At 34.8% G+C, this 25003-nt stretch overlaps 2 protein-coding genes across 11 annotated transcripts in view; one reads left to right on the top strand and one right to left on the bottom strand.

Annotated features, from left to right (window-relative positions):
- The first annotated feature begins 151 nt into the window (after positions 1 to 151).
- On the top strand, positions 152 to 12936 carry LOC135691132 (glycine receptor subunit alpha-2). 7 transcript variants are annotated; one of them, XM_065208902.2, is made up of 9 exons: positions 152 to 474; positions 914 to 957; positions 2040 to 2102; positions 2532 to 2593; positions 3417 to 3634; positions 4090 to 4172; positions 7466 to 7606; positions 8460 to 8785; positions 9974 to 12936. In XM_065208902.2, the coding sequence occupies exons 1-9, from the start codon at positions 320 to 322 to the stop codon at positions 10256 to 10258; spliced, it is 1377 nt and encodes a 458-aa protein (XP_065064974.2). In that variant the 5' UTR covers positions 152 to 319; the 3' UTR covers positions 10259 to 12936. The 7 variants fall into 7 exon arrangements, with proteins under 7 accessions (XP_065064974.2, XP_065064975.2, XP_065064972.2 ...); XM_065208900.2 differs by having other exon boundaries at positions 158 to 474; positions 2040 to 2138; XM_065208903.2 differs by lacking the exon at positions 2040 to 2102 and having other exon boundaries at positions 155 to 474.
- A 152-nt stretch (positions 12937 to 13088) lies between these two features.
- LOC135691133 (glycine receptor subunit alpha-3) overlaps positions 13089 to 25003 on the bottom strand; it is a 42555-nt gene continuing 30640 nt past the window's right edge. For 3 of the 4 annotated variants that reach the window (XM_089116074.1, XM_089116073.1, XM_065208905.2), the window contains exons 2-11: positions 21408 to 21473; positions 20755 to 20798; positions 18973 to 19028; positions 18029 to 18139; positions 17505 to 17566; positions 16581 to 16798; positions 15926 to 16008; positions 15022 to 15162; positions 14178 to 14503; positions 13089 to 13871 (exon numbers count right to left, since the gene is read on the bottom strand). In XM_089116074.1, coding sequence (XP_088972200.1) covers positions 13632 to 13871; positions 14178 to 14503; positions 15022 to 15162; positions 15926 to 16008; positions 16581 to 16798; positions 17505 to 17566; positions 18029 to 18139; positions 18973 to 19028; positions 20755 to 20783 — 1266 coding nt within the window. In that variant the 5' untranslated portion in view covers positions 20784 to 20798; positions 21408 to 21473 and the 3' untranslated portion in view covers positions 13089 to 13631. Of the gene's footprint in view, positions 13872 to 14177; positions 14504 to 15021; positions 15163 to 15925; positions 16009 to 16580; positions 16799 to 17504; positions 17567 to 18028; positions 18140 to 18972; positions 19029 to 20754; positions 20799 to 21407; positions 21474 to 21604; positions 22036 to 25003 lie in introns of those variants that run through there. The other variant, XM_065208906.2, reaches the window with a different exon arrangement.

Below are 25003 nucleotides of genomic sequence, written 5' to 3'. Positions count from 1 at the left end.
AACCAACATAGACATTACAACAATCGAATGAAAGCATTGTTTTGACTTCATTGTTAAAACTGACCAATGGTAGTTGAAGTATTCTTTTAATCGTTAACTTCCTTCAATGGAACCCGATAAAAAAGCCTTGAGAAAACCTAAAAAAACTCTTTGTTTGAAATTTCGCATTCTGCAATTGGGCAATTAAATGCCTTTTTTCTTTCAACCTTGATTTCATGCACTCATTTAACAAATGTAGCAAAAGTATTTGCCGAGAATCATTTTTTTTTCTTCTTTTCTCACACCATTCTGTTAACAGACGGGCTATTTATGGTTTATCATGAATGAAAACCCCCGTGATAACATAATTGGGGAATTGAATAGAAATGTATTAATAATCCATGAATATTTTACAGGCTGTGCTGTTCAAATAGAAGCTATTTGGGATTCGATTGCAACCAAGTACAAAATGCTTACAGGTGAAATGAGCTATCGGTAAGATGTTTATATTTTCCAATGATTTAAAACTTTTTCAATACTGTTCTCTTCTTCACACCTATTCAGTAGTTTTCTTGCTTGAATCATAATCTTCTTTATAATTATACTCTTCTAAAGTGCTTCTTGAATATCAATATAATATCAATATGAAGGGTATCAATATTAAGCTTAGGTTTCTTCTAACTGCGCAATCTATACTGCTTTACAAAACTATATTTCTTCAACAACTGTGTAAGATCTATCCTATCTTATTCAAAGAGGTAAAAGTTTCTATATCTGACCGCAGATTTTATTATTATTTAAAATTTTCTCATACCGTAAGTATCAAGTCCAGTAAACAATTTCTCTTGATCATTGCTGTGCGAGTTCTTAACTTAGTCACCCGATTTATGAAGAACAATTTATTTTCTATTACTATTATGTGCTAATTTTTCAGATTGTTGTTTGTGGCTGCGATGTTTGTATCGCAAGAAATTACAGGTGCGTTTTAACAAATTCAAGACATTAAAAAGCTGTTGTCTCTTTCTATCAATGTCTAAAATATTTTACGATATCAAAAGGAACAGTTTAACTTACGTAAAAGATAACCATACTTTTTAAGATTATTTTTGTACAAGGCAAAAACCAATATTATTTTCAAAAGGGGCAGTGCCCTCTAATGAATCACCGTAGTTCTTTTTTTCAACTTAAAAGCCTTTCGATCCTATTGTCCTCAAACAAGATTTCCAAAGCTATCAAGAAAAAATTAGGAAACTTTGCCTTATATAAATTACGTTAGTATTTTAAATTATCATTTAAGCTAAATATCAGAATTTGCAATTTTCTCCTAATCTACAATCTTTGCTACTCTTCAGTTTTTAATTAAGCTATATGATGTTTTTCCTGAATAAAGACACAGTCAGATAAACTTTGCAAAAATAAGGGCGAGTCGACCATATCGTAATTTTTTGAAAAGGAAAGGAAAATATATAGATACAACGCCAAACCATCAGTGTTTTAAAATATTTTTGCATACATTGTAGACAAAATAAAAAAGTTTGATTTGAATAGACAATTAAGAGCGCGTGAGCAATGGAAACCCTTTTTTTGAACATAGCTTTGGTAGAGCGTAGACTTGAATGAAACTCCATATCATTGATTTTATCTTTAAATATATTCAAAACGTGACTCTATACAACTATAACGTAAACGTAACTTGTTAGCCCATCATAAACTTGTAGCGTGACTTCATCGTAACTTCGCTACTTCAAAAAAAATTTAACCTTACAATATAGGGCGTTAAGATATCCCTCAAGAAGACTGGGACGAGTAGGAATCGCCCATGATGGCGTGGGCTGCGAAATATACTGACTTCACAACAACCCTGTTTCCAACCCGGGTTGAAAATGCAGTCCACTTGTGTTGGATAAAATACCGTAGTGATGCCACGCAGCTTAATGGGGGTTTCGGTCTACTTGGGATGGGAAAAAACAAAAAAACAATAGAAAGAAGTTTTACAAAAATAAAAAATGATTTGGTGGATGATGTGGTTATGTCTATTTTACTCGTTTTTTGCAATGCAGAACTCAAGTCACAGAGTCGTCAGAAACAACTCTCTCAATTCATCCAAAATCTTGCTGCCAAAGGTTATGATAAGAGAATTCGCCCATATGAGAATAAAGGTTTTTCAAAACATAAATAATTCATTTTAACAATTATCAATGCTTTCTTGTGATTATGTTTATCTAGTTCTTGGGTTTTGTGTTAATAGACAGTGGATTTTTACTGTTCTCTAGGTATAACTTCTTAAAAAAGTTAAAGTTACCTAAAAAATTTTCTTGTGCCGAGTTTTCAATTGGTAGCATATCATTTATTCTTTCCAACTTTTAAAGCTAGATATAGATTCAAATTAGAATTACAACTTTTTCCACTTTTTTACTACTTTTGCTTTAATGTCAGAAAAACATCTTTTAAATTAGAAATGAAGAATTCGCAAAATTTTGAAGATGCATTCTGGCTTTATGATTGAACATTTTCTTCCTTTATAATGAAATATGGATTTTATTCATTTCTAGCCACTCAAGTCTCAATACAAATTGGTTTGCTCGCTGTAGGCCCCGTTAACCTTCAAAGAATGGTGAGTTGCTTAGTCATTTTACTTTCTAAAGAAACAAGCTTGATATACCTTTTCGTACATAAATCTACTCCATTTGAAGGAAATAGTTCAAGTCTTGTAAGTTTCAGTATTCTCAGATCGTTATGTTCTGAAGCGGTGTCTAGACAATTTAGTTGCAGTGCTGAATCAATATTGGCTCACTCGCTTTAAGTCAACCAAGTAGCTAACGGTCATCCATTAGGGAAGCTAACGGTCATCCATTAGGGAAGCTAACGGTCATCCATTAGGGAAGCTAACGGTCATCCATTAGGGAAGCTAACGGTCATCCATTAGGGAAGCTAACGGTCATCCATTAGGGAAGCTAACGGTCATCCATTAGGGAAGCTAACGGTCATCCATTAGGGAAGCTAACGGTCATCCATTAGGGAAGCTAACGGTCATCCATTAGGGAAGCTAACGGTCATCCATTAGGGAAGCTAACGGTCATCCATTAGGGAAGCTAACGGTCATCCATTAGGGAAGCTAACGGTCATCCATTAGGGAAGCTAACGGTCATCCATTAGGGAAGCTAACGGTCATCCATTAGGGAAGCTAACGGTCATCCATTAGGGAAGCTAACGGTCATCCATTAGGGAAGCTAACGGTCATCCATTAGGGAAGCTAACGGTCATCCATTAGGGAAGCTAACGGTCATCCATTTGGGAACCCAAATCAGCGGGAAAAAAGATTAGGCAGTCTACCTTGTGATACCTCTCTAGCAGGTAGTTGTCTTGCATACAGACCTTATGCTGTAATCACCTCAAAACTTTACCTGCAAAATGCCAAAAGAACTCTTTTTTGACAGACGATGGGAAGTGACATTCTTCTAAGGCTTTGGTGGCAGGACCCACGGCTCGCCTTTGACAACAATACTGATCTCACACTATCAGAAAATCCAGCTGCCTTGATTTGGATGCCTGATGTGTATATTTTCAATGCAATAGAAACAAAGAACCACAAAGCTTTAAAAAGAAACTTGCGAGTAAAGATTGGACCCAGTGGCAATATCTACATAAGTTGGAGGTAATATCTGTTTGTTGCTTATTCTCACTGAGAGACTGAGTGTATGTATGCTAAAAGGAGCTAAAAAAAGTGCTAAAAGGATATGTTATGAGGGGGCAGGAATGCCTGGGCCCCCCGAACCAAAACGTTTGCAGGTCGAGGAATGAAAATTCGTAGTGCGTAAATTGCAATGTTCAAATGCACTGAGTTTGAGCACATGCTGCTGCTTAACCCTCTCTCCCATGACTGTGTTGGTTTTTTTTAAATGTTTGTACATCACCTTTGTACGTCATTTTATGTAGCTATTTCTAAATATTTACAAGAAATCCCCCCCCCCAAATGTCGAAATGCCAGCTACTCCCATGATGTAATTATGTTAAACACTTGATCAGCAAACAATGTTTCAACTTTATCTGTTAAAATAAAACATGTATTTTCAAGCGATTGCATGAGTAAATGTACTTCTTGCTTTTTAGGCTAACCATAGAGTTTTCCTGTGATATGAATTTTCAGCTATTTCCAATGGACACTCAGATTTGCACAATGAATTTAGAAAGCTGTGAGTAATGCATCAGTTTATAAAATGCATCTGAATTATTCATTACTAAAATTCATCAGCCTGGATAAACTTAGAAAAAAAATTAAATATTGATTAATTTGATCTGTCAACAGTTATGGTTTGTAGTGCATGCTCATTTACAAGGAAAAGCGGCATAATCATCTATAACAAACCAGTTTCAACAAACCAGTTCACAGTGGTGTTCATGACAAATACGATAATCGAATATATAAGATATAGGTTTAATTGCTGCCCAACTAATTGCCAAAGTGGGGCCTTGCTTAAAAACCGAAATAACTTGAGAATAAATTAACCTCAGTCTTTAGGAAGACATGCATCAAAGATTGATAAAATAAAATAAAGTCTTTGTACAAAGAATGAATAATTTCTTTTACCATGTCTTTAATTCATTGTATCAATGTTTGTTCATTACTCGACGCACAACACGCACAACTCCATTGACTATCAATTTATGCATAAAAGATAGTGTGTTAATAACTAACAAGTAAAACCTTTTTGTTCAGTTAGCAAAAAGCAAGTTTTGAAATTTTAAGAGCTCTTTTTAAAATCATGAGGGCACTTTATACTCAACATTTATAAAAGTGGGGGCACTTCCCCTAGTGCCCCCGGTTTCTACGTCCCCTGTAAGCTGTCAACGCATTATGTGCCTGTCTTTTGTTTGGGGTTCTCTGGTAGGACAGGGATGCTCGGGGTAACTTTACGAGTTTGACCTTGTGTTAAAACAGCTTTTTGGGCAGTCCGCTTTTTCAAATTCTTTTGAGGGTTCATAAAATGCTGGAATATTGTTGGGTTTAGAATACTAGAGAATATCAATAAGATAAACTTTTGTTTATAGTCCAAGCCGAAAAGAGCAAGAGGTGAAAAATCGACCAGTATATTTGGCTATGCGAGTAATGGAAAAATTTGACTTTGAGTTAAAGTATCATAACACTACTTGACCACCCCTATTCTAAATGTATTGGAGTGCACTCTTTTTATATAAGAACAATTTTATAAGAGCACGAGCTTCAAAATTGGTCAAAAGTTAAAAATAAATTAAGAACAAGCTGAGGCTGGGCTACTGTAAAATACAATTTTGAACAACGTTTTTTCTCAAAATCGATGACTTTTAGCGATGTGTGGGTGCTTTTTCGGTGAATATTCAAATTTGTCAGCGAATTAAAGCTGCCTCACTTGCTTTGTTGGCAAATGAGGCCTGTACACAACCCTAGAGCGAAAAACCTAGCACTCGCACTGCTTACATCCTATTAGATTAAGAACAAATCCAGCCTTAGATTTTCGAAAAAATTAAGAACAGTCATCCTGAACTGAAATTTACTGGTTCTTATAAAAAGAGAGTGTATTTGCAATAAATGCAAAAAACTAACCTATTCAGGGGGCGCAAATGCAAATTCTTTTTAGGGGGGTGTTCTTTGAAGGGACCGAGTTTTCGCCACGACAGGCCGATTTTTGCGAATAGGAGGGGAGGGGGGGGGGGTGGTTGGTTGGATTACAAATTTACCTGATTGAAAAATGGTTGCCTGAAATAACATAGTTGCTGTCACAAACCTCTGCAATACATTTTGTGAATCTAACTCTGTATATAATCTGCCACATATATTTTTATATGATAATAACAGACTTTCCTAATATTCCAAATTTTCGAATTTTGATGCTCCCAGTTCCCTGGAAGCACTTCGAGAAACTTTAGGGGAAATGGGAATAAGACACAATTTTACCTAAAGAGGGCCTGGATTTTTAGATTTAATGCCAACAAGAAGATCGCATTTAACCAACGGAGCAACTACCTTTGCTTAATCCTTTATTGATTTTATGATAGGAAGGTCTCTGAAATACCTAAAATGTTTCTTCCACCGAGCGGATTTTACTTGAAATTTCCAATAGAGATACTATTGAGGGAATGTGACTGCTGCTCTCGCATTCCCCTTGAAATATGCACATCCAACGCCGCGCATAACACGGAAACAAGATAAAGCATGTACATATGGCGAAAAAGTTATCGTTGTCGGTGGCAGCTAGAGTTTTTTTCCAAAACGGCAAAAATATCTCAGAAGACGAGAATCAACATAACTATAACTGACAGCAAGTTGCATCCTAACAAAAGCATTAGGGACGTCGTCCATTCAAAAACCCAGCAAATTCGTTCTGAAGGCATGTAAGGTTGCTCATACAGAGTTCCAAAAGCATAAATCAATGTTCATATAGCGAGTACAAGATTGGCATCTGGCCATCAAGAACAGATTTTCTTCAAGTAATTACTTACCAAAACCTTACCTTCTTATCGTAAATGTTGGTGGAAGTATAGATTTAGTTGTAAATATAGGTAGAGCTCCAAGATAGAAAAGGCACATTATGCGGCATGTATTCGGCATCTTGAAAAATGCCGTGGAAATGTTTTGCTCACAAGGTCTTTTATTCACTGTCAAAATTCTGCTGATTTCCGGATGCATGGAGGATACTCATTTTTTTCAATAAACTGGCTATAAGAAACGAGTACTGGACAGTCAGAAAAAATTAGGAAACTTTAGTACTCGAAGCAGAAGAATTAAGAAACTATTAAAACGTTAAGAAACTATTGAAAATAAACAACATTTTTGTAAAATCCAAGAACATGATAGCCCTGTTGGCCTAGAACTTAAGACAAAAACGGTAGCGTGATATCTTAACGTGATAAAAAAAGTCACGAACATTTCATAACAGTATTCATGACATCATAATTAAGAAACTCTTAATAAACAATGAGTATTGAAATTTCCAGAACATTAAGAAACTGGAGTAATCAACATCGACCTTTGTTTCTTATAAAAAAATGAGAGTAGCCCACACAAGTGTTGCCATGAGTTTTGCCACGGACTGGACCAATTCTGTCCCCCCTCATTTTTCGGTGATAAGCCTTCCTAGAAAATGCATCCACTTTATGCCTTACTTTACTGCAATACAGCATGGTACCAGCAGAATTGGGACTAGCCCAGCTTTGGGTGCGATAGACAGAAATACTAAGCAGAGGGCTGGATCGGGATCGACTTTATTGCTATCAATTTTCAACTGGGACCGGGTGGCGAAATTATTTGGGGGGTGTGACCACCCCCTCATTTGCGCCCCTGAACCTACTAAGGATTGGCAATAAGCTCATTCTTCTGCCAAATAATTCTACTTTGTGATAAAGATTTAAAAAATGGTAAATAATTTCACTCTGGTTTCAGGCTAAAAGACTAATGGATCTATCGAAGTCTCTACCAATTTATTTCAATAAAAATTAATGTTTTTCATAGTTGCGTACACAAGCAAAGAAGTGTCTTTGGAATGGATTCAAATTGCAGAAGCGATTGAATTTACAAGAAATCCAAAATTGTCTGGTTACACAATAAAAGCAATTGGCAATGTCACTGATCAGTTTGATTATGGTATTGCATGTGGGTTCATTTGTCAAGCTATTTCTTGATACAAATCTCTTGAAACAACTGATGACGGAAGTAGAACCCCTCAGAACATTCCTAAAATATTTTGAAGCAGCCGAGTGGCCGGCCCTTGAAAAAGAAATATAATCAACTCCATTTGAAATAATATAAAGCATACTATTAATCTTCTATCTAGCGGACCCATGTATATAAGAAAGAATCAACCCATTTTTGTTTTAACAGGAGTTTTTTATCACCCTAAAGGCAAGCAGAACGGATGTGTAACGTGTTCGCTCTTCTGAACAATTGGATGTTTATTTTCCTAGCTTAGAATTATAGAGCTATGTCCTAACGTTTATTCCGCTGAAAAATGTCAGACGAAAACCCGAAAAATGCTTTGAAATGTTGGGTTTTTCCAAGCCATGTAAAGTTTGTGCCGCCAAGAAATTAGTTACAAATCCAACGTAAAATGTATCACTGGACAAGAATGTAAATTTATCCTAGTTTTTCCGTTGTCAATTACATTTGTTTAAAAGCCTATATTATCGTTGATTGAAGTCTGAAATACATTTGAAACTTTAAGCATTAGATTTTATTACTTGAGAGATGCAGTAGGGTTTATTTATCATAACTCCTCCTTAGAAACAATTGATAGCTGTTATGGACCTGTGAGTATCATAAAATGATAGGATCAATGCTCTTTAACAACAATGCTTAACTGCAACCCTTGCCTATATTTGTTGAATGTGTAGTTGATCTAGCAAATGTCGTTGAGCAGTTGTGCTATCGTGGCCTTTACATTTTTACAAAATTACAGCATTTTATATGGCAAAGTTATAAAATAATGATTAATGACGATATTTCGCAGCAAAGTTCAAAATCTTGCAAGCCGTATTCTCCTTGAAGAGACAGTTCCATTTTTATCTGTACCATACATACATTCCAAGCTGTTTAATTGTCATTCTATCGTTTGCTGGATTCTGGATACCAGTCCATGCAATTCCTGCCAGGGTGACTCTCATAGTTACAAGCTTCCTGACAAGCATGGTTGTTTTCAGTGATGCAGGAAACACGATTCCTCACGTGCCTTACCATACCGCAGTGGAACTTTTTGCGCTGATCAACATGATTTTCATTTTCATGACCATGATTGAGTATGTAACGATTCTTAGCCAGCTAAACAACGCTCAGAAGGTGAGTTTGCTTTATTTTGTTTTACATATTTATTTAGTTTTTAGTTTATATCATTTTTATAACTTTACCTGATCTAAATGACGTCTTACTGGAGGTATTTCAGCAATCAAAATTTCCAAATATTGGATCAACCTGGAACGTTTCAAAATGTCATTAGACTATGTGCGTTTTTAGGAGGAGAGATTTACCAAGATAACTTACGAACTAAAATTTGAGCAAAGATATAATGTCAACACGTTCTCTGTTTTGGCTCGATATTTATTGCTCAAATTGAGATGCCTATGAAAATTGAACTGTTCCTTATGGTATCCACTGTGGCTACTATCTTCCCATTCCTACATTTTTTATGAGTGAGGACTTTGGCATTCTAAGCGAGAACGAAAACCGAGTCTTAGAGTTGTCTGTCGAAACATGAGCCTTTAAGTTGTGATTGAATTATTCCTGTTTAACTACAGTTTCTCTTCGGCTTTACATCATCTGATATGTCAATTACTCAATTTTACATGGCTATTCTTGCTCAACATACATAGCCTAGTGTTACTGTTGCTTCATAAAAGTAAGATAATTTTGTTCCAATGATCGAAATAAGATTTCTAGGAAAACTTCGTAATAGCACAAAATATCAGAAGATATTATAAAAATGCTGTTGCATTTTTCCTCTGACATTTGTCAGATTATTTAAATCTAGCTTAGTTAATGACATAGCAGAACTACGCAGCCAGAGTTGCTAGAAACATAAGAACCCCAACAAAAAAGGCTTTGGATTCAAAACAACTAATTGAAGCCCTCCTGGCTTTTTCGATCAGAAAGCAAAATGTTTTTGCATCCATTACCATGTTTTCTTTTAATTTCATTTTAAACAGGCACAAAACTTCCTTGAAATCTTTTTTGACTATTTTGCGAAGCTTTGTTATTTCTTCAAAGTTTCGTGTCTTCTAAAAATTCTTATGATTAGGCCAAGTGGCTATTTTTATGCCCACTCCATCTCTAGCTGCCTTGCTCTTTTACAGCATTGTTTGTATTTGTCTTCATTTACTAGTATTCTTATGCTTCTAATCATGATAATTCAATTGCCCATACAGGCTTGATCAGGCCAGCCTTAATTATAAGCAGCTCTACATTTTCAATTCTTCCTATGTCCGTTATTTCCTGTATGACATATCATTCGTAGATATAATTTCTTTTCAGCCCAAGACGAAAAGAAGAGGCCCTCAGTTTGTTTCTTTTTCACTAAATCCTTTCCAAAATCACCACATAAATCATGGTTTCGAAGAGAATGACAATTATATCAGAGATAGAAGTTTGAAGCCATCTTCTGAAAATCAAAATAAAGAAGCTCGAAGTGAAGAAAACCGAAACCTTCTTCTACATGAGACGCACAACCTTGATCGGATTTCGCGAATATGTTTTCCTCTTAGTTACTTTATTTTTCTTATAGTTTATTTTATCTACTACTTTTTCATTGCTAAATGAACATTTATATGGATGCTTGTGATTTTGTTTTAAACGTTGTTGATAAGAAAATATTATTACGACTGCATTTTAAGATCTCATTCAATATTATTTTCATGATTTTAACCTAAGATATAACCAAGAAGCTTTCGATTTGTGCCTACGAGTTGAACTCTTGAGTACAAAATTAGTTTAATTAGGTAAGGAGGGCATTTGTTTGTCAACTTCTGTCTATATCGTCACCTGTTGTGTTACGTAGACCGGTGAATTTTGTTTGAAGTGTTTTCTAGACACGATATGAAACCAATTTTTAATAAAACATTTGATAAACAGAAAGTGCGTCACAACAAAACTCAATTAGATGAAACTTCAATAATGGGTTACGATTGTAGAGTTAATATATGAAAGATATGTAAGGTTGATATGATTACTATTCATCACCTATAGCTAATTTGAAAAGCCCTACTTACAGCAACATGAAAGATAAATGCATCAATCCTGCATTGCATAATTTATACCCATTTTTGGATTGCTAATTTATGTTTAATGACTGACGCAATCGCATGGTAAAGCAGAATGGCCGTTGATGACATACAATCACCAGGGCGTAATGCTGGGGTATGAGTTTAAATTGACAGCGTTTCTGCATTAATTTCTCGAAGCCAAACACATGGCAATAACATATCATTTTTGGAAACATATCTTGCCCAATTCAGTCAGCAACACGAATACACCAAATAGATATCCAAAATTAAAACTGAATCTGCTTAGAGTTTTGGCATCGAACTGAATCTGCTTAATTAAGACTTCAAATGCCCAGCTTTTGCTGAATATTCGATATTGATACAAATTTAGATAGCATATGGAACAAACGTGGCTCTAAATGTGCTATTTTTGCTTACTGTATGTAGCTTTAAAGCTTGGCTTCAACATCTAGCAATGAAGCCGTAAAAAGTATTGAATAATACCGTGAAAGCTCTATTAAGCTCCCCTCTCTTTTGAATCCCCCTCTCTTTTAAGCCCCCTTCTCTATAAAGCCCTCTTTATCAAGCAAAAATTTGAAATAATCCCCCCCCCTCTATAGAGTTCTAAAGTGATGACGTCACAAAAATCTATTTTTGGAATTTTTTAATTTGGACCCCATAACCTGAAAGAGCATCATGAAATATCTCTAAATGTGCAAAATCAGGCAAGTGTATTACGAAATGGCAGAGATATGGCCACATGTTTATTGGTTCTCTCCCCATCAAACCTCTGTATTTTGGTCTCTGTTCATAACTTTATGAACAGAGCCAAAATTACAGTGATTCGTTAGCAAACTTCAAATCTTTCATTAGCCATATCTCAACTAATTTTAGACATATTCGGCCAATTTTGCGTATTTGAAAATATTTCATAGTGATTTTTTATGCTATGTGGTTAAAATTCAAAAATTCTAAAAATAGGTTTTTGATGACGTCACACTTTAGAACTCTATTAAGCCCCTCTCTTAGGCCCTTGATTTCAAACAAAGAAAACATATGCACTGAGTGGCTCTCTTGACAGGTGTCATGACGATGTGATATGATTGTGCGCATTAAAAACGGCCCAAGTAAATATTTACTTGCGCGACTTGGATGTCAGCAAAGATCTGTTTAGAAGATGTTCCAGGGGATATCAATTGATCCTGTTGACAGAGGAAGATGAAGACATTATAATTGACTGATTTTAGGAACCATGTGAAGCTGTTAGGAAGGTTTTGAGAACATTTTTATGAAATTTTTATAACAAAAAATGCATAACGGAAATTTTATAACATTTTAAAGATTAAATTATTAATAAGCCTCCCTCTCCAATAAGCTCCCCTCTCTGATAAGCCCCTCTAAGACTGAAAAAATTAAGTAAGCCCTCCTAGGGCTTAACAGAGCTTTTACGATATGTATCGTTTAGTTTGCTGGGAAAGACTAGATACTAACTTTTTATACGTACTCTATAAAGAATTCTCTTCAAATTTATTGTAAATTTGTCAGGGCCTTTTTATCATCTAGGAGGGGGGCACTTGCCCCCGCAGCCCTAATGACTTTCCATTGTTTCAAACAATATGCTTATGTCCCCATCTTAAAATAAATAAAGGTTTGCCCCAACAGCTAACCTCGCTTGGAATAGGCTATGAATTTTGTCGCTGAAAACATCACTGAAAAAGTTTATTTTAAAGACAATTTCACACAGAGAATAAGCCTTAACTTGAAATATTTCTGTTATAATGCAATTCATGAGTCATTAAAGCTCGTTATTGTCCTACTTTTGTACTTAAGAAGTTTTAATGTTTTATTTTTTACTCTGAAGAATAAAACAATAAGACACTCGGGCAGTGAGTGTAGACAATGCGAACGTTACAAAAGTAGAATTACTTGAAATTACTTATAAGGCAGTACCCCTGGATGGTAATACCAATTTATAGCTTGCAAAAGAACCTACCCACGCTCAAAAAGACCATCTTGGAACATATGCATGTTCAAAATTAGACTACTTTCTTTAGATACCCTAACGATGTATAATCAGGTCTTCGTCGGTTTCCAAGCTAATTGCTCGTGTAGTTGGTTAAGTGAATAGGTAAATGTACACATTGCGAAAGTTACCATGATGCCTTTAAACATTAAATGGCCGGTAAAATCAACACCAATGTTCGAAAACGGACGGCTAGACGTGTCCACGCGAAATGTTGGCAACTCGCTAACATAGGAAGTGGGTAATATCTTCCCGGTCATGAAAACTTTGACAACAGCGAAAGAACGAAAACGAAACTTAGTAGGACGAAACGGATCCTGGTCACGGCACCATGTTGTTGAGTAGTCAAAGAAGAGACAGTGTGTTTAGTAGCAAAATATATACACAACTTTCAAGCATTTATACGGAAACTAACATAACTCAGCATTGAGGTCAAAGCGATTAATCAAAGCGATTATGAATGTCATGTGATTGTCAGGACTCTTACACATTGATTTGAAGCGCAATAGTCAACGCCTTTGTAGCTTTTTTTTCCTATATATGATGTTTACACGTATCAAGCATTTTTCTGATCAAACCTAGCTTGATTGATGTTATGATTTGCAAAATAGAAGCAGCAAAATGTTTAAAGCTACGTAGATGAACCATTCCATTTGTCACGAACTAGCAAAATATTAGACGATCGTTGTAAAGAAACAAAATCATTTGAAGCTGAAATGGTGATGGTATATTATTCCACAATTAATGACTCTTACGGTGCTAAACATGAATGAAAAAATTTAAATCATACATCCTGAACTTTACCAATTAACAACAAAATAGTATGCATGTTGTAAGTCTTTCATAATTCATAATGTGTTCATCCAAATTTTGATTAACATAGATGACACTCACTTTAGTATTTCAGTTAATCGCGTGAGAAACAATAAGCAAAGTATGCAATTAAATATGAACTATAAGTTATTGGAAAGATGATACGGGAAAATTTGTCGACAATGTGAGGCCCTTTGTTCCCAGCTTTCTGTGCCATAACCTGTGCAATACAGCCTTTAAAAATCTTCAGTGCTTTGTCAGTATCCGGCTTTTCCCAAAACTGGTCATTTTTCTCTGTTACAGGTCCATTTGGCTCAGTAAATGATACAAGACCCTATGTGAAATGAAACAGTCAGAAAAAAAGAAGATAGCTCACAAAATCAAATTGCAAGACTTAAGCATAATTCTCTATTTCTAAGAAATAAATAGTTTCTAAGAGACAGAAAGTACCCAAAACATTTCCTATTGAGGTCATCACGTGATATATAATAAGACAAGAGGATTACTGCTCAAATATCTTTAATATCTTTAATTCTATTTAAAATCTTCATCAAAATTGCAGCTTAGGAGTACATGGATGAAACGATTATAAAGAATTTAATCGTAGCAGCAGAAAACGCGACTGGATATATATGCTTACTTTCTTTCCAAACTCAGGGAATCGAAGAATAAAAACATATTCCAACATAACACCAATAATCCATATGGCATTGACAAGAGCGAAGACTTCCAAAGCGGTGATATAAGGCACTTTTGGCACGCCATTGCCAATGTTGCCGAACAGAAACATTGTAGTGAGGAAGTTAGTCACAATAAGAGTGACCCTCGCAGGAACAGCTTTTTCCGGAATCCAGAAGGTACAAAATGATAGCAGTACAAGGAAAATGCCGGGGAGGTAAATATGATAAATATAGTTGGGCAGCAGTCTTGAAAACTTTATAGTCAGCTTGGCCATATCAAAATTTTCTAAATGAAATTAAACAATGGAATTAGTAATTCAGCATATCCACTAGTTCATTACAAGTTTAGAATGTTCATTAACAAATCGTTTCATCTAAAGCCATCTTTTTCTGAAACACAATTTTTGAAAGTTTCTACCATTTTCCAAAACGTATTTGCTATCTAGGTTATTTAGATGCTCGTAAGCAAATGCGAGAAGGCAGCTAAGGGCTTTGCAGCAAGAAAGCAAAGTGTGTGAAGATCTCACAGATCCCTTTTCGCATTCTTTTCCCTTTGTCGAGATGTGTCTTCTCGTTGCTCGCCTCGAATCTTTTCGCAAAATTCGATAATGACCAAATGCTCGAAACGTCGTGTTTTTTACAGTCTATTTCATTTTGGTACTCAATTCATTTACTTATTACTTTATTGCTATTGATTTTGAACTGATATTAAAGAGCTAAGAACTCAAAGAACTTGCTGGTGCCAAAAAATATCTAAAGCACCAAATAAAGCTTTATTGCTTAAGATGACAAGCCAAGACTTACGAGTTCCAAGATACTGTTTGCTTGCCGTGACTGCTTTGATTGATACAATTTTGTACTCGGATACACTAAGACTTTCACCTTCAATTTCTATTGGGCTCTTTTTACGCCACCTTAGTCGCATTTCTTGGGCAGTGTAGGCATCTGAAATACAAACAAATTCTTACTTCAAAGGATTGCTGTAAAATACGGCCTATAAAGCAACTGAGATGAATTTTTGTATTTATAAATGAATTTGAGTTTTTGAAAAATACAGTCATTGTTTTCAATTAGCTAAGTCACAATAAGACAAAGAAACTGTTAAGCAAATCTAGTTACACTCTTTCTTTTATAAGAAAAATTTTATAAGAACACGAGCCTCAAAACTGGTCAAATTTAAGAACAAATTAAGAACAAGCTGAGGCTCAGCTTCTGCAAAATGCAATTTGGAACAGCGTTTTTTCTCAAAATCGAGGATTTTTAGCGATGCTTTTTCGGTGAATATTCAAATTTGTCAGCAAATTAAGGCTGCCTCACTTACTTTTTTCGCAAATGAGGCCTGTACACCTTCTTAGAGCGAAAAAGCTAACAATAGCACTGCTTACACCCTCTTAATTTAAGAACAAATTAAGAACAATCCAGCCTCAGATTTTCGAAAAAATTAAGAACAGTCAGCCTGAACTTAAATTTACTGGTTCTTATAAAAAAAAGAGTGTAGTTGAATTTATAATAATTGTTGAAATAGAGCGCATTCTTTGCAACAATTGTTGAAAATATGCAAGGAAATATCAGGTAAATGTATAAAAGCGACAATAAAAATCCCAAATCAGTTGGGCTAGCTTTATCAAGATTTCCCATTCAAGTATCTATCGTATCTCGCACTTGAAAACATTTCTCTAGCTTTTTGTAAAAACGGTTATTGACATACAGCTCTCAAGGTTCAATGAACACTCCTGTTTGTCCATAGGGTACATGTGAAAGTTCATATTACAAGCAGCTTCCACTGTCAACCTAAAAAAGATTTCTCTTTTTAATGAATAAATGATGACGAAAAAATTTGATTGCACAAAAACAAAAATTTGAATGCATTAAACATCGATAAATCCAATATATGTTAGGTAAAAATACGGTTTGTATTCGCCCAGGTTTGTCAACCTTTTGCCAGGAAATGTCTTTTTTTAATCAAATTACTTATTTTAATGAGAAAGAAATTATCCTTTCTGGAAAAATAGACGCTTGACAATCTTGTGGCAACCAGAACATGTCATATTGTCAGAATTTTTGAGCTCAGGGGTACATGAAAATTGAACTCGAATAATGAATTATAATATAAAAAGGGGATTGATTTCTATAACATTGAATCTTGTTCCATATTCACGTATATAAAATCATATATTTTTGAAAATTTTGTTTATATCCGTTTCTGAACAAAATAATTTCCCATATCCAAAATTCGTTTTTCAGGAAGCCACCCTAAAGATCATAATATTCCCTAACAAGAACCGATCCTTAGACCAGCAAATTTAAGTAAGTTAATGAACAAGTAACTTCTGGAATAATTTCAAAAATTGTGTGTTCGATACCTGGTGCTTAAGTAAACAGCGCCATTTGGTCCAATTTTTGTTCTTGTGTTCTCTGTGATTCCCTTAGGGGAACTAATTTTGATTGCATTTGTAACATAGGAATCCGGTGTCCAAATCAAGTGGGAAGGATTTCCATTGAAGTTCAACTCTGTCTTGTTGTCAAAAGCAGTCCTTGGATCCGTCCACCATTGCCTTAGTATCACATCACATCTCACCGACTGAAATTTAATAAAATAGCAGAAAATTTGATACAGTTGAAGCAATGACTAGATTGGTTAAGTCATAGGAACGGCGCGAAATTGAGATTTCCTGGTGTCATGCTACTTGAAGACTCGTCTGGTCTTCTCCTCTTGCAGGCTTGCCAAGAAAATCTCCTCTAGAAATTCATTTTCAAGTACCATACATAACTTCAGGAGATTGCCAATCTGATTTAGAACACAAAAATATTAAATCTATTTATTCAGCTTTAAAATCTTTCCTCTCAAAAAGTAACACCCAGATACTAAAAAGCAACCTAGTTAATTTTCATCAAAGATGAAAGGAATTTAGACCAAATAGAAATTTAGCTTTACAAGGGGATTTTCACCCCATCAAATCAGTGTTGCACCTGCGTCATTGAAAAGAAGAGAAAAATTTCAACTAAACTATAAACCGATCAAAAATAGATTGCAGCAGATTGAAAAATTAATATAGGACAGGCTTAATATAGATGGCAATTACCTGTCGATGCCAAAAAAGCAGTGCTTTACTGAAGGTAAAAAATTGACAAATGAATTTCTGACAAATATACCTGACAGTCTTCTGAGAACTTGTTAAAAAAATTTGAAATAGCCCCGGGTTGTTTAAGTTAGGTCTTGCCTTCATTCTGTACTAATCTATGTTGAAAATTAAACATGATAATTTCAGAACACAAGCTTCACTGACCGTAGTTAGCATGCTTATTGGTCCCACTGCAATAAGTGCAATCTGGAGTGTGATGTTTGTAGCTGCAAAGCAAAAATTCATTAGCTATTTTCTAAAGTAGCTGTTGCAAAATACATATTAAGATAAGGCTGGTGAGGCTTTGTCTTGTTTGAAAAACTTAATGTTATGGGACTTCCAGAGAGGGGAAAAATATGTTCCACGGCTGATAACGACACTAAATGTCCGCAAGAGCATGGAAAGAAAACTTAATACCAGTTAAAGCTTCATTTCAATTTATGAGCTTTTAATTTTTTGGTCGACATTTGACCACCCGTCCAACAATGCAAGATTCTTTGCAAATTTTAGTTATGTAGAACATTTTAAAACTCTTTATATGTAATTTCTATGATCTCAAACATTGATCGTTTTGTCATGAGTATCTTGAACAATGATGTCTTTTTTAAAGTAGATAAATCGACATCTGAAAAGCATGGCAATATTGTATAAAATATAATATTGCATAAAGCATAGCAATATATACATACCAGATTGAGACGGTCGTATACGGGGATCGCGACCGTATAATTTCAACTTGTCAATAAAGAGTGACATTTCAGAGACTTTTGGATCTATGCTGTGACTTGTCGCTGAACCGCCTTTAATAAATCAAAAAAGATAGTGTAATGACACTACAAACTAGTCTGACGATTTGCAAAGATTGACAACTGTAATCCAGCGCTATGTCTTAAATCATTAAAGGCTTCATATTCGCTTGCTGCAAAAGTGCTTTTTGTATCACGTTAGTTGCTTTTTATTAGTTAGAACACGAATTATGTTGGCACAGGTCATGAGTAGAATATGTTTAGAATAAACGAAGTGTCTTCATGTGTTCGAATCTGCATTGCATAAGAGAACATCGAATGTTTGAGCTGCAATTTATTAAACAAGAGTAATATTAGGCCCTAACTACAAGAAGACGTTTTCCATTGAAAATGCAAATATTACCTTCCATTTTCACATCTTACTAGCAGGAAAAAGATAATTTAATGATTGAAAGCTCAAAAAATTATGACACAATCGTTTTAGACCATTTTCATAGGTTTAAAATTCAATCTTCTAAGAAAAGCTTATAAAAAGGTTTTTACTTAAAGCCTCATAAGGCCTGGGTATACGAATCTTTCCCTTAATGGATCAAAAAAGGTATTAAGCAGCGTGTTTCTCGTGTGATACCCAAACATTTTGCAACGATTATTTCGACATTTCTTTTTCATTCTTTAGATATGTTAGTCAAAAGCTGCAAAAATGTACAACGACATTTTGTGACTAGCTTATGGTGTATCTTGAAATCTATGACACTCCACAAGCTTGCTGATACTCCATATGAATGTTCTCTATACTACAGAATGAGAATGATATGTACCAAATATCAAAGTGGTACAGTGGCTAACATTTTAAATAAAGGTATGCCGTAGAAAATAATTAGATTTACCCCTTATGGTCAAGACCAAAATCAAGATCATTATTGCCAAGATCTTCACCAAATTCCTGCAAAAGATTTTAAACAATATTACGTTTGTATTTATAGGGTACAGATAATTAGAAAAAAATATCTGTTTGGAACACGCACTCGACAGTTTTGCATATTGCTGATTATTTAGGTACGTTAATAAATTTTTAATTAGTAGTGCAGTTGAGGACGCATGCTGAGAGTAGATTGCTTGCTCCTCTATTGTTAGCTAATTAAGGATCGTGTAGAAGCTTCTAGTTCTAACGTTATAACGATCGCAGAAATAGAATTGTTTATTGTGCGTCACGTAGAGTTCTTCTCGAATGATAACAAAAGCTTCTGACAATGATAATTAATTAATGTCTTTTTTGCTGGTGTTTGTTTTCTCGAGAGCAAGGGAATATTACCTGAAATGTTTCGAATTGCATTAATTATTCGCAATGATAAGCAATAATTTTTACATACAACGTGTTCGTGACTTCTTCGATTACAAAGTTGAAATGATACAATTTTTCTGTCATAAGTCAATGAAAATTTAAAGGCGCCATAAAAGTATTTCGAATTAACAAAAGAAACATAATAACCCGGATTTTTAAAACGGAATTTAATTCCAGGATGAACGTGGGTCATGAATTAGGAATAATCATATAGGTACAAACTTGAACCAAATAAAGCATGTTTATTACAGCCCGTTTTGATGTGTAGAGTGAAAAATGCGTATGCGACAGAAATCATTAATAATGGTATAAGAACGTCGCCCATCTGCAAGCAATTCTTGGGGTCAATTCGAGGACCGCCATCACACTGGCGAACTCGAAACGCATATGCGCTGCAGCCTATCGAGAAGGGCATGCCAGTGCAGAAAAGCATATGACACAGGCACATACGAAGACACTACGACTGGACATGAAGAAGGCTTTCTATTTATGTTGAAAGCATTTTATGTTTGAACCCTTGTAAAGCAGATTTGAAACCATTGTATTCTTCAATTGAGGATTCTTTTTTGGACAATATAACCATAAAATATTGCTTCGTAATGTCAGGATTAAAGGACATCCTATTCCTGTAAGTTAGGACTGAATAGTCAGACTTAATAATTGAGATAGCAAATATTAAAACCTCCAACAAAAAACTGTTCTGCAGTTTTAGCAAACACCTGCCTCTTAAGATTGGGACAAACGATGAGTGTAAACAAATCCTTCAACTGTCGTTCGCAACGAAATGTCTCGTAAAGTTGATATCGTGCTGACGCATTTATGAGACAATTTTGGGAGCTAAACGAGAAATTCGGTACATCTGCAGCTAAAAGCAGACATATATCATAGCAAGTGCCAATCATTTTTAAAACAAATACGGAATGCCTTAACACAAGTCTGGATAAAAGAAGGGAATCGAAGGAGAACCTAAAATGATTAAGTCGCATATTTATTATAACTTGACAATTAATGATAATTAACCTACGAATTTTGCAGTTGCTTTTTGAGCAATTTCATTAGATGTTTACTTTGCATTTTATAGAATATAAAGTTTACCTTTCGAGGTTTTCAAGGAAATGAAAAATGATTGCCAAAGTCTGTCAAAAGATGATGGCTGATGGTTGTCAGAATTAGTTTGCGAAATATCTACCATCAATAATGGTAAAAATTGGCTCGTATCGTCCGTTGTAACTTCTTCTTTATTAACTATCGTCATTATTCTTGCGATCAGAAACATTAAAATGGAAAAACTTCATTGTTGAATGAATTCGTAAATGTAAAAAAGTACCTCGTTTGAATTGTGATTTTTGTTGCCATTTCTTTGGTATTCTTCTAAAAGAACGAGAAAACCTTGTTTTCTTACATTGTCTGATGTCCCCTACTAAGCTAAAGTGGCTGAGTATTACATGGTTTAAAGAAAGCTAATAACGAAAACAACTCTTTTCTTTTTGGAGATTGTATATGAGAAAAATATCGCTTCATTTGATTCATACATTTGTGTGACCCAAAAGGGTTGTTAAATGTAAATGTAATGATGAATGATTTTAAAATAAGGAGGGGGTAGCAACTAAAAGAAACAATTTATAGATGTCTATTGGCAGAAGAAAATGACGTCAAAAAGTGTTCGGTATCAAAAAGTGTTACCAGCAAAATTGAGAATCTTGATTTGTTTACCAAGGAAAATTGGAAATCTTGACTTGTTTAACAACAAAAGACAAAAGCCAGTGGTATCATGAAAATACTTGAGTGAGATATGATTAATAAAATTAGCAGCTTTCTTTGACTAGCATATGAAAAACAACGAAGTGATACACAAAGGGTGTAGGCTCGGCTCTTTATTCTCTGCCAGAAAAGGTAAAAACGATCAAAGTCATGGCTGCCAGATTTAACAGGCTCGAGAAATAACTTTATTTTCAAAATAAGTAAGAATTTGACACGTACCTTTCAACAACGTAACTTTGTACAATGATTGCAGGCAGCACTTTGTGTGAAACCAATCAGACTAATCTGTAATTACAATTAATTGATGTCATTGTAGGTTTATTAATTATTGATAGAAAACTTCTATGAATGGAACTGCAAGCTAATCAACATAAAAGAAATTGGTTAAAAAATCCGACAGTAAATGAAAAGCGTACTCGCTGGAACTTCGGCAGTCGGCACCCGAGTTCCCTTAGTATCAAGGCGAATACGGTGTGTTTCACCGATGCCACAGAAGCCTGCTTTGATTTCCAAAAGTATTTTCAAATGTTGAATACAATTCCACCAGCATTCGGTTCTGAATACCAACGCCAAGCAACAGCCGGCTTTTGTCAATTCCCATTTATTGAGTTTACCATTGTGAAATCCAGTCGTTGCTTAGCAGACGTATTGACATCACAAGCACCTTCAATATGCTCCAACTTGCAAGCATAAGCACCGAATCCCTGGGGAATTTTAGAGGGGAGGGGTTCATATTCACCCCAGGCAGATTTTGATGCAGAACTGATTTTCGGTAAACAATAAAATCAAGCATATTTTCTCAAGTTTGAAGACGACAAATCAAAAGATACATAGCAATTCTTTGCAACTAAAAATTTGCACCGCCAGTGGGAAAGTCTTGTTAATTTCTATTCTTGAAAATTCCTACTATAGCTGGTGGAGGGGTGCGACAAAGCAGCAATAAGCAGCAATAGTAATAGTGCGAGACCAATGATAATTTGATTATTCTATCGTATTTGAAATTTTGAGATTGAAATATTGCAGTTTACAACGAAAATCCTTTTTTGATCAATGACATTGGAAGCTTTGTTGAACAGTTTCAAGATGTACAATTGTGCAGAAACTAAAGAAGTAAAATTAGACAACAACAAAGTTAAAATGACGATGCTATCGGAAGCATGACCTTTGCAAACAACAATACAGTAGTATTGGAAGCTGTACCAAATATTTATGTAGGTCATTCTTTAGGGGACAACCAGTGAGATCGAACAAAATAGAGACTACTGCTTGGATAGAAGATAATATGTGCAGAAGATTATGGTAATCTTTTTAGTATTAGAACTATATTACTATACAATTCATGCTAAAAATTAACAGAGAAAGATTGAATGCTAAATAAATTTAACTAGTCTGGTATTTGCTGATGCCACAAGAAACACTCTGATGTATAAATGAAAGTATTCATTCCATGCAGCAAAATGTACACCAGAGCATATTTTGTGAAGTTTGAGATGCTATTTAGATGGAATATTTTGTTAATCGTGCCGAGGAGATCACACCTTTGATCATAATTTACATGGCAATGCAGCAAGAAGTGCTCAGCTCACCATCATTAACTTATTTTGGGACACAGAGGGATGGAGTCCCAGAAATTGTGCCTCGGGTGGCGATACACTTTCCAATGAATGTAACTCCATTGCACTGAACTTATGCTGTTGCAAAGTCAAGTAGCAGTGCTGTATTTACTTTAGAACTGGCATTTCATTATAGTGTAATACAATCACTGCAATGCCGTTTAGTTTTTCAGCTGCTACTTATTGGCATTGTCCTTAGCAGGCAAGCAGGCACACATCGATTTTTTCCGCAAGAATCTGTCTAGCGATAACTCAAAGACTTCGCTGAACATTTGCATATTTACCAGTTGATTTTTAGATTACTTTGCTAGCTGTCTTGTGTTGATGATGCAACTCTTTATCTGATCTACGATGCTGCCTAACGTACTTGAAACACACTAGCAGCGTTAGGCAATTCTCAATCTATTTTAGCTTCACGCCTAGCAAAAGCTTATTTGCCTCTTCCCCCCAAAGAATTAGAATCGCACCACAACCATTCTAGTTTCCAAATTACAGGTTACATCCAAACTGTGAACTTCTATAATAATTATTCAGCATAGTTTGAAAGGAGAGAGGGAACAGATAAAGCGAATGGCAGAAATAGCTGCTGTTGCTCAAAGACTTATAGCAGCCATTGTTAAGTCTTGAAGGTGTAAATTATGTTTCATTGAACATGTTTACACAGGGCCTGGATTAAAAAGATTTTATTTTCTTGTGAATGTGTATTGTCGCTGATGGGAGTATCTCTGAAGGATTAATATGAGCAAATTATGAACTATATATCCTGAATAATATATCCTGAAAAAGGGCATTAAATGCAAATGTCGGTATAAGTAAGGACAGTGTCTTGACAAACACGTCATGACGCTTGATTACATTTCAGTCACCTTTTCTTTTGAACTATTTTGAATAACTTAAAATAATTTAAACAATTTTTTAGACCAAATCATTTACTAACAGAATAAAGATTTTCAAGGCTTCATTCATTTAAAAAATGAAATACATGAACTTTTCTTTATCAAGCAAGAAAATTAGCAAATAAATCAACATGGTAAGTATTAGGTTTAGTACCAAAACTTACTCGGAAAAAAACCTGTGCGACAAAAACAATCTCAGGCGATGCTTGAAAATGTTCGAGGGTTTCTAGCTTGAATTTCTTTTAAAATTCATATTTCTGAAAAAATGAACATTCTTCCTGTAAACCTAATTTTCCGATTTCATAAATTTATTGTAGAATCTTTATGATAAGATTTTTCCAACACTAATTTGTTGTGAAATTTAGCCCATTCCAGCATCAAGGATCCTTCGTTTGCAAACTTTTTGTTAAATATTGTCTTTTATTTTAATTGGTTTTAAAATTTTTGTCTGCTGTAACCTAAAAATTGAAAGTATTCTATAAGGAAATGTGTTTGTAAAAGTATAACACGATTTGCAGTCACAGCTGCTTGGCAATGTAACCAATAATAAGACCTAGAAAACATCAATGAATTTCCTTACGAGTCAAACAACACATTTTATAGAGCGAATGATATCTTTAAGAATAATTTGCTGTTGCAATGAAAAACATAAAAAGTACTTAAACTGCTGCAAATTATAAAACTTTGATTTGCAAAATGCTCTGAACCGTAAGAATCGACGGTTTTCAATGTTCAGAGTATTTCCTTTATATACATTAAACCATCTGAAATCTGAATTTTGCGAAACGTAAAAACTGAACAGGTAAAAGCCATAAAAAACTCCTTGTCCCAAACAAGCATTTTCATAGCTGGTTTCTGTACGGTTTAAATTTCAATGCAAAGACCTTTACGTTGCTCAACCTTTACACTGCAAATGTATTCATAATGAGATGCATTTATATGTCTAATTAACCTGAGATGCATTTCTTCTTTCTCCAAGTAGGCCTTCTTCTGTTGATAAATAAAATTTTGAAGGCTTGTTAGGAGTATCTGGTATTGCGAATGAAAATGCAATTAGCAACTACTTTTCATAACATGATTAGATCTTTTCTTCCCAATCATATGCGTTACAAGAACAGTAACCTTTGTGACATTTTTCTCACTATTCATGCTGGTCCAGTCCTCAGCATTCCCGCTTTTAGAAGCAACTCTAGGAAAACGGACATACGCTGACAAATTAGTTTAATGGCCTATTCATGGTAGAATTTGGCCAGAAAGAATAAATAGTATCACATTCATTATCAACAGATAATTAACCTTTCTTGGT

This window comes from Rhopilema esculentum, chromosome 4 (genome assembly GCF_057945365.1).
Source record: "Rhopilema esculentum isolate cy_ngs chromosome 4, ASM5794536v1, whole genome shotgun sequence".
NCBI classification, from domain to species: Eukaryota; Metazoa; Cnidaria; class Scyphozoa; order Rhizostomeae; family Rhizostomatidae; genus Rhopilema; species Rhopilema esculentum.
The sequence above is the reverse complement of the archived record's forward strand: the minus strand, read 5'-3'. Positions and strand labels throughout refer to the sequence as shown.

Excerpts from the sequence above, each read along its gene's own strand:
- LOC135691132 (XM_089116069.1), top strand. The coding sequence starts at position 1,799 with ATGATGGCGTGGGCTGCGAAATATACTGACTTCACAACAACCCTGTTT. Across the intron at positions 3,635-4,089 it reads AATATCTACATAAGTTGGAG|GCTAACCATAGAGTTTTCCT; the intron begins GTAATATCTGTT and ends CTTGCTTTTTAG. Across the intron at positions 4,173-7,465 it reads CACAATGAATTTAGAAAGCT|TTGCGTACACAAGCAAAGAA; the intron begins GTGAGTAATGCA and ends TGTTTTTCATAG.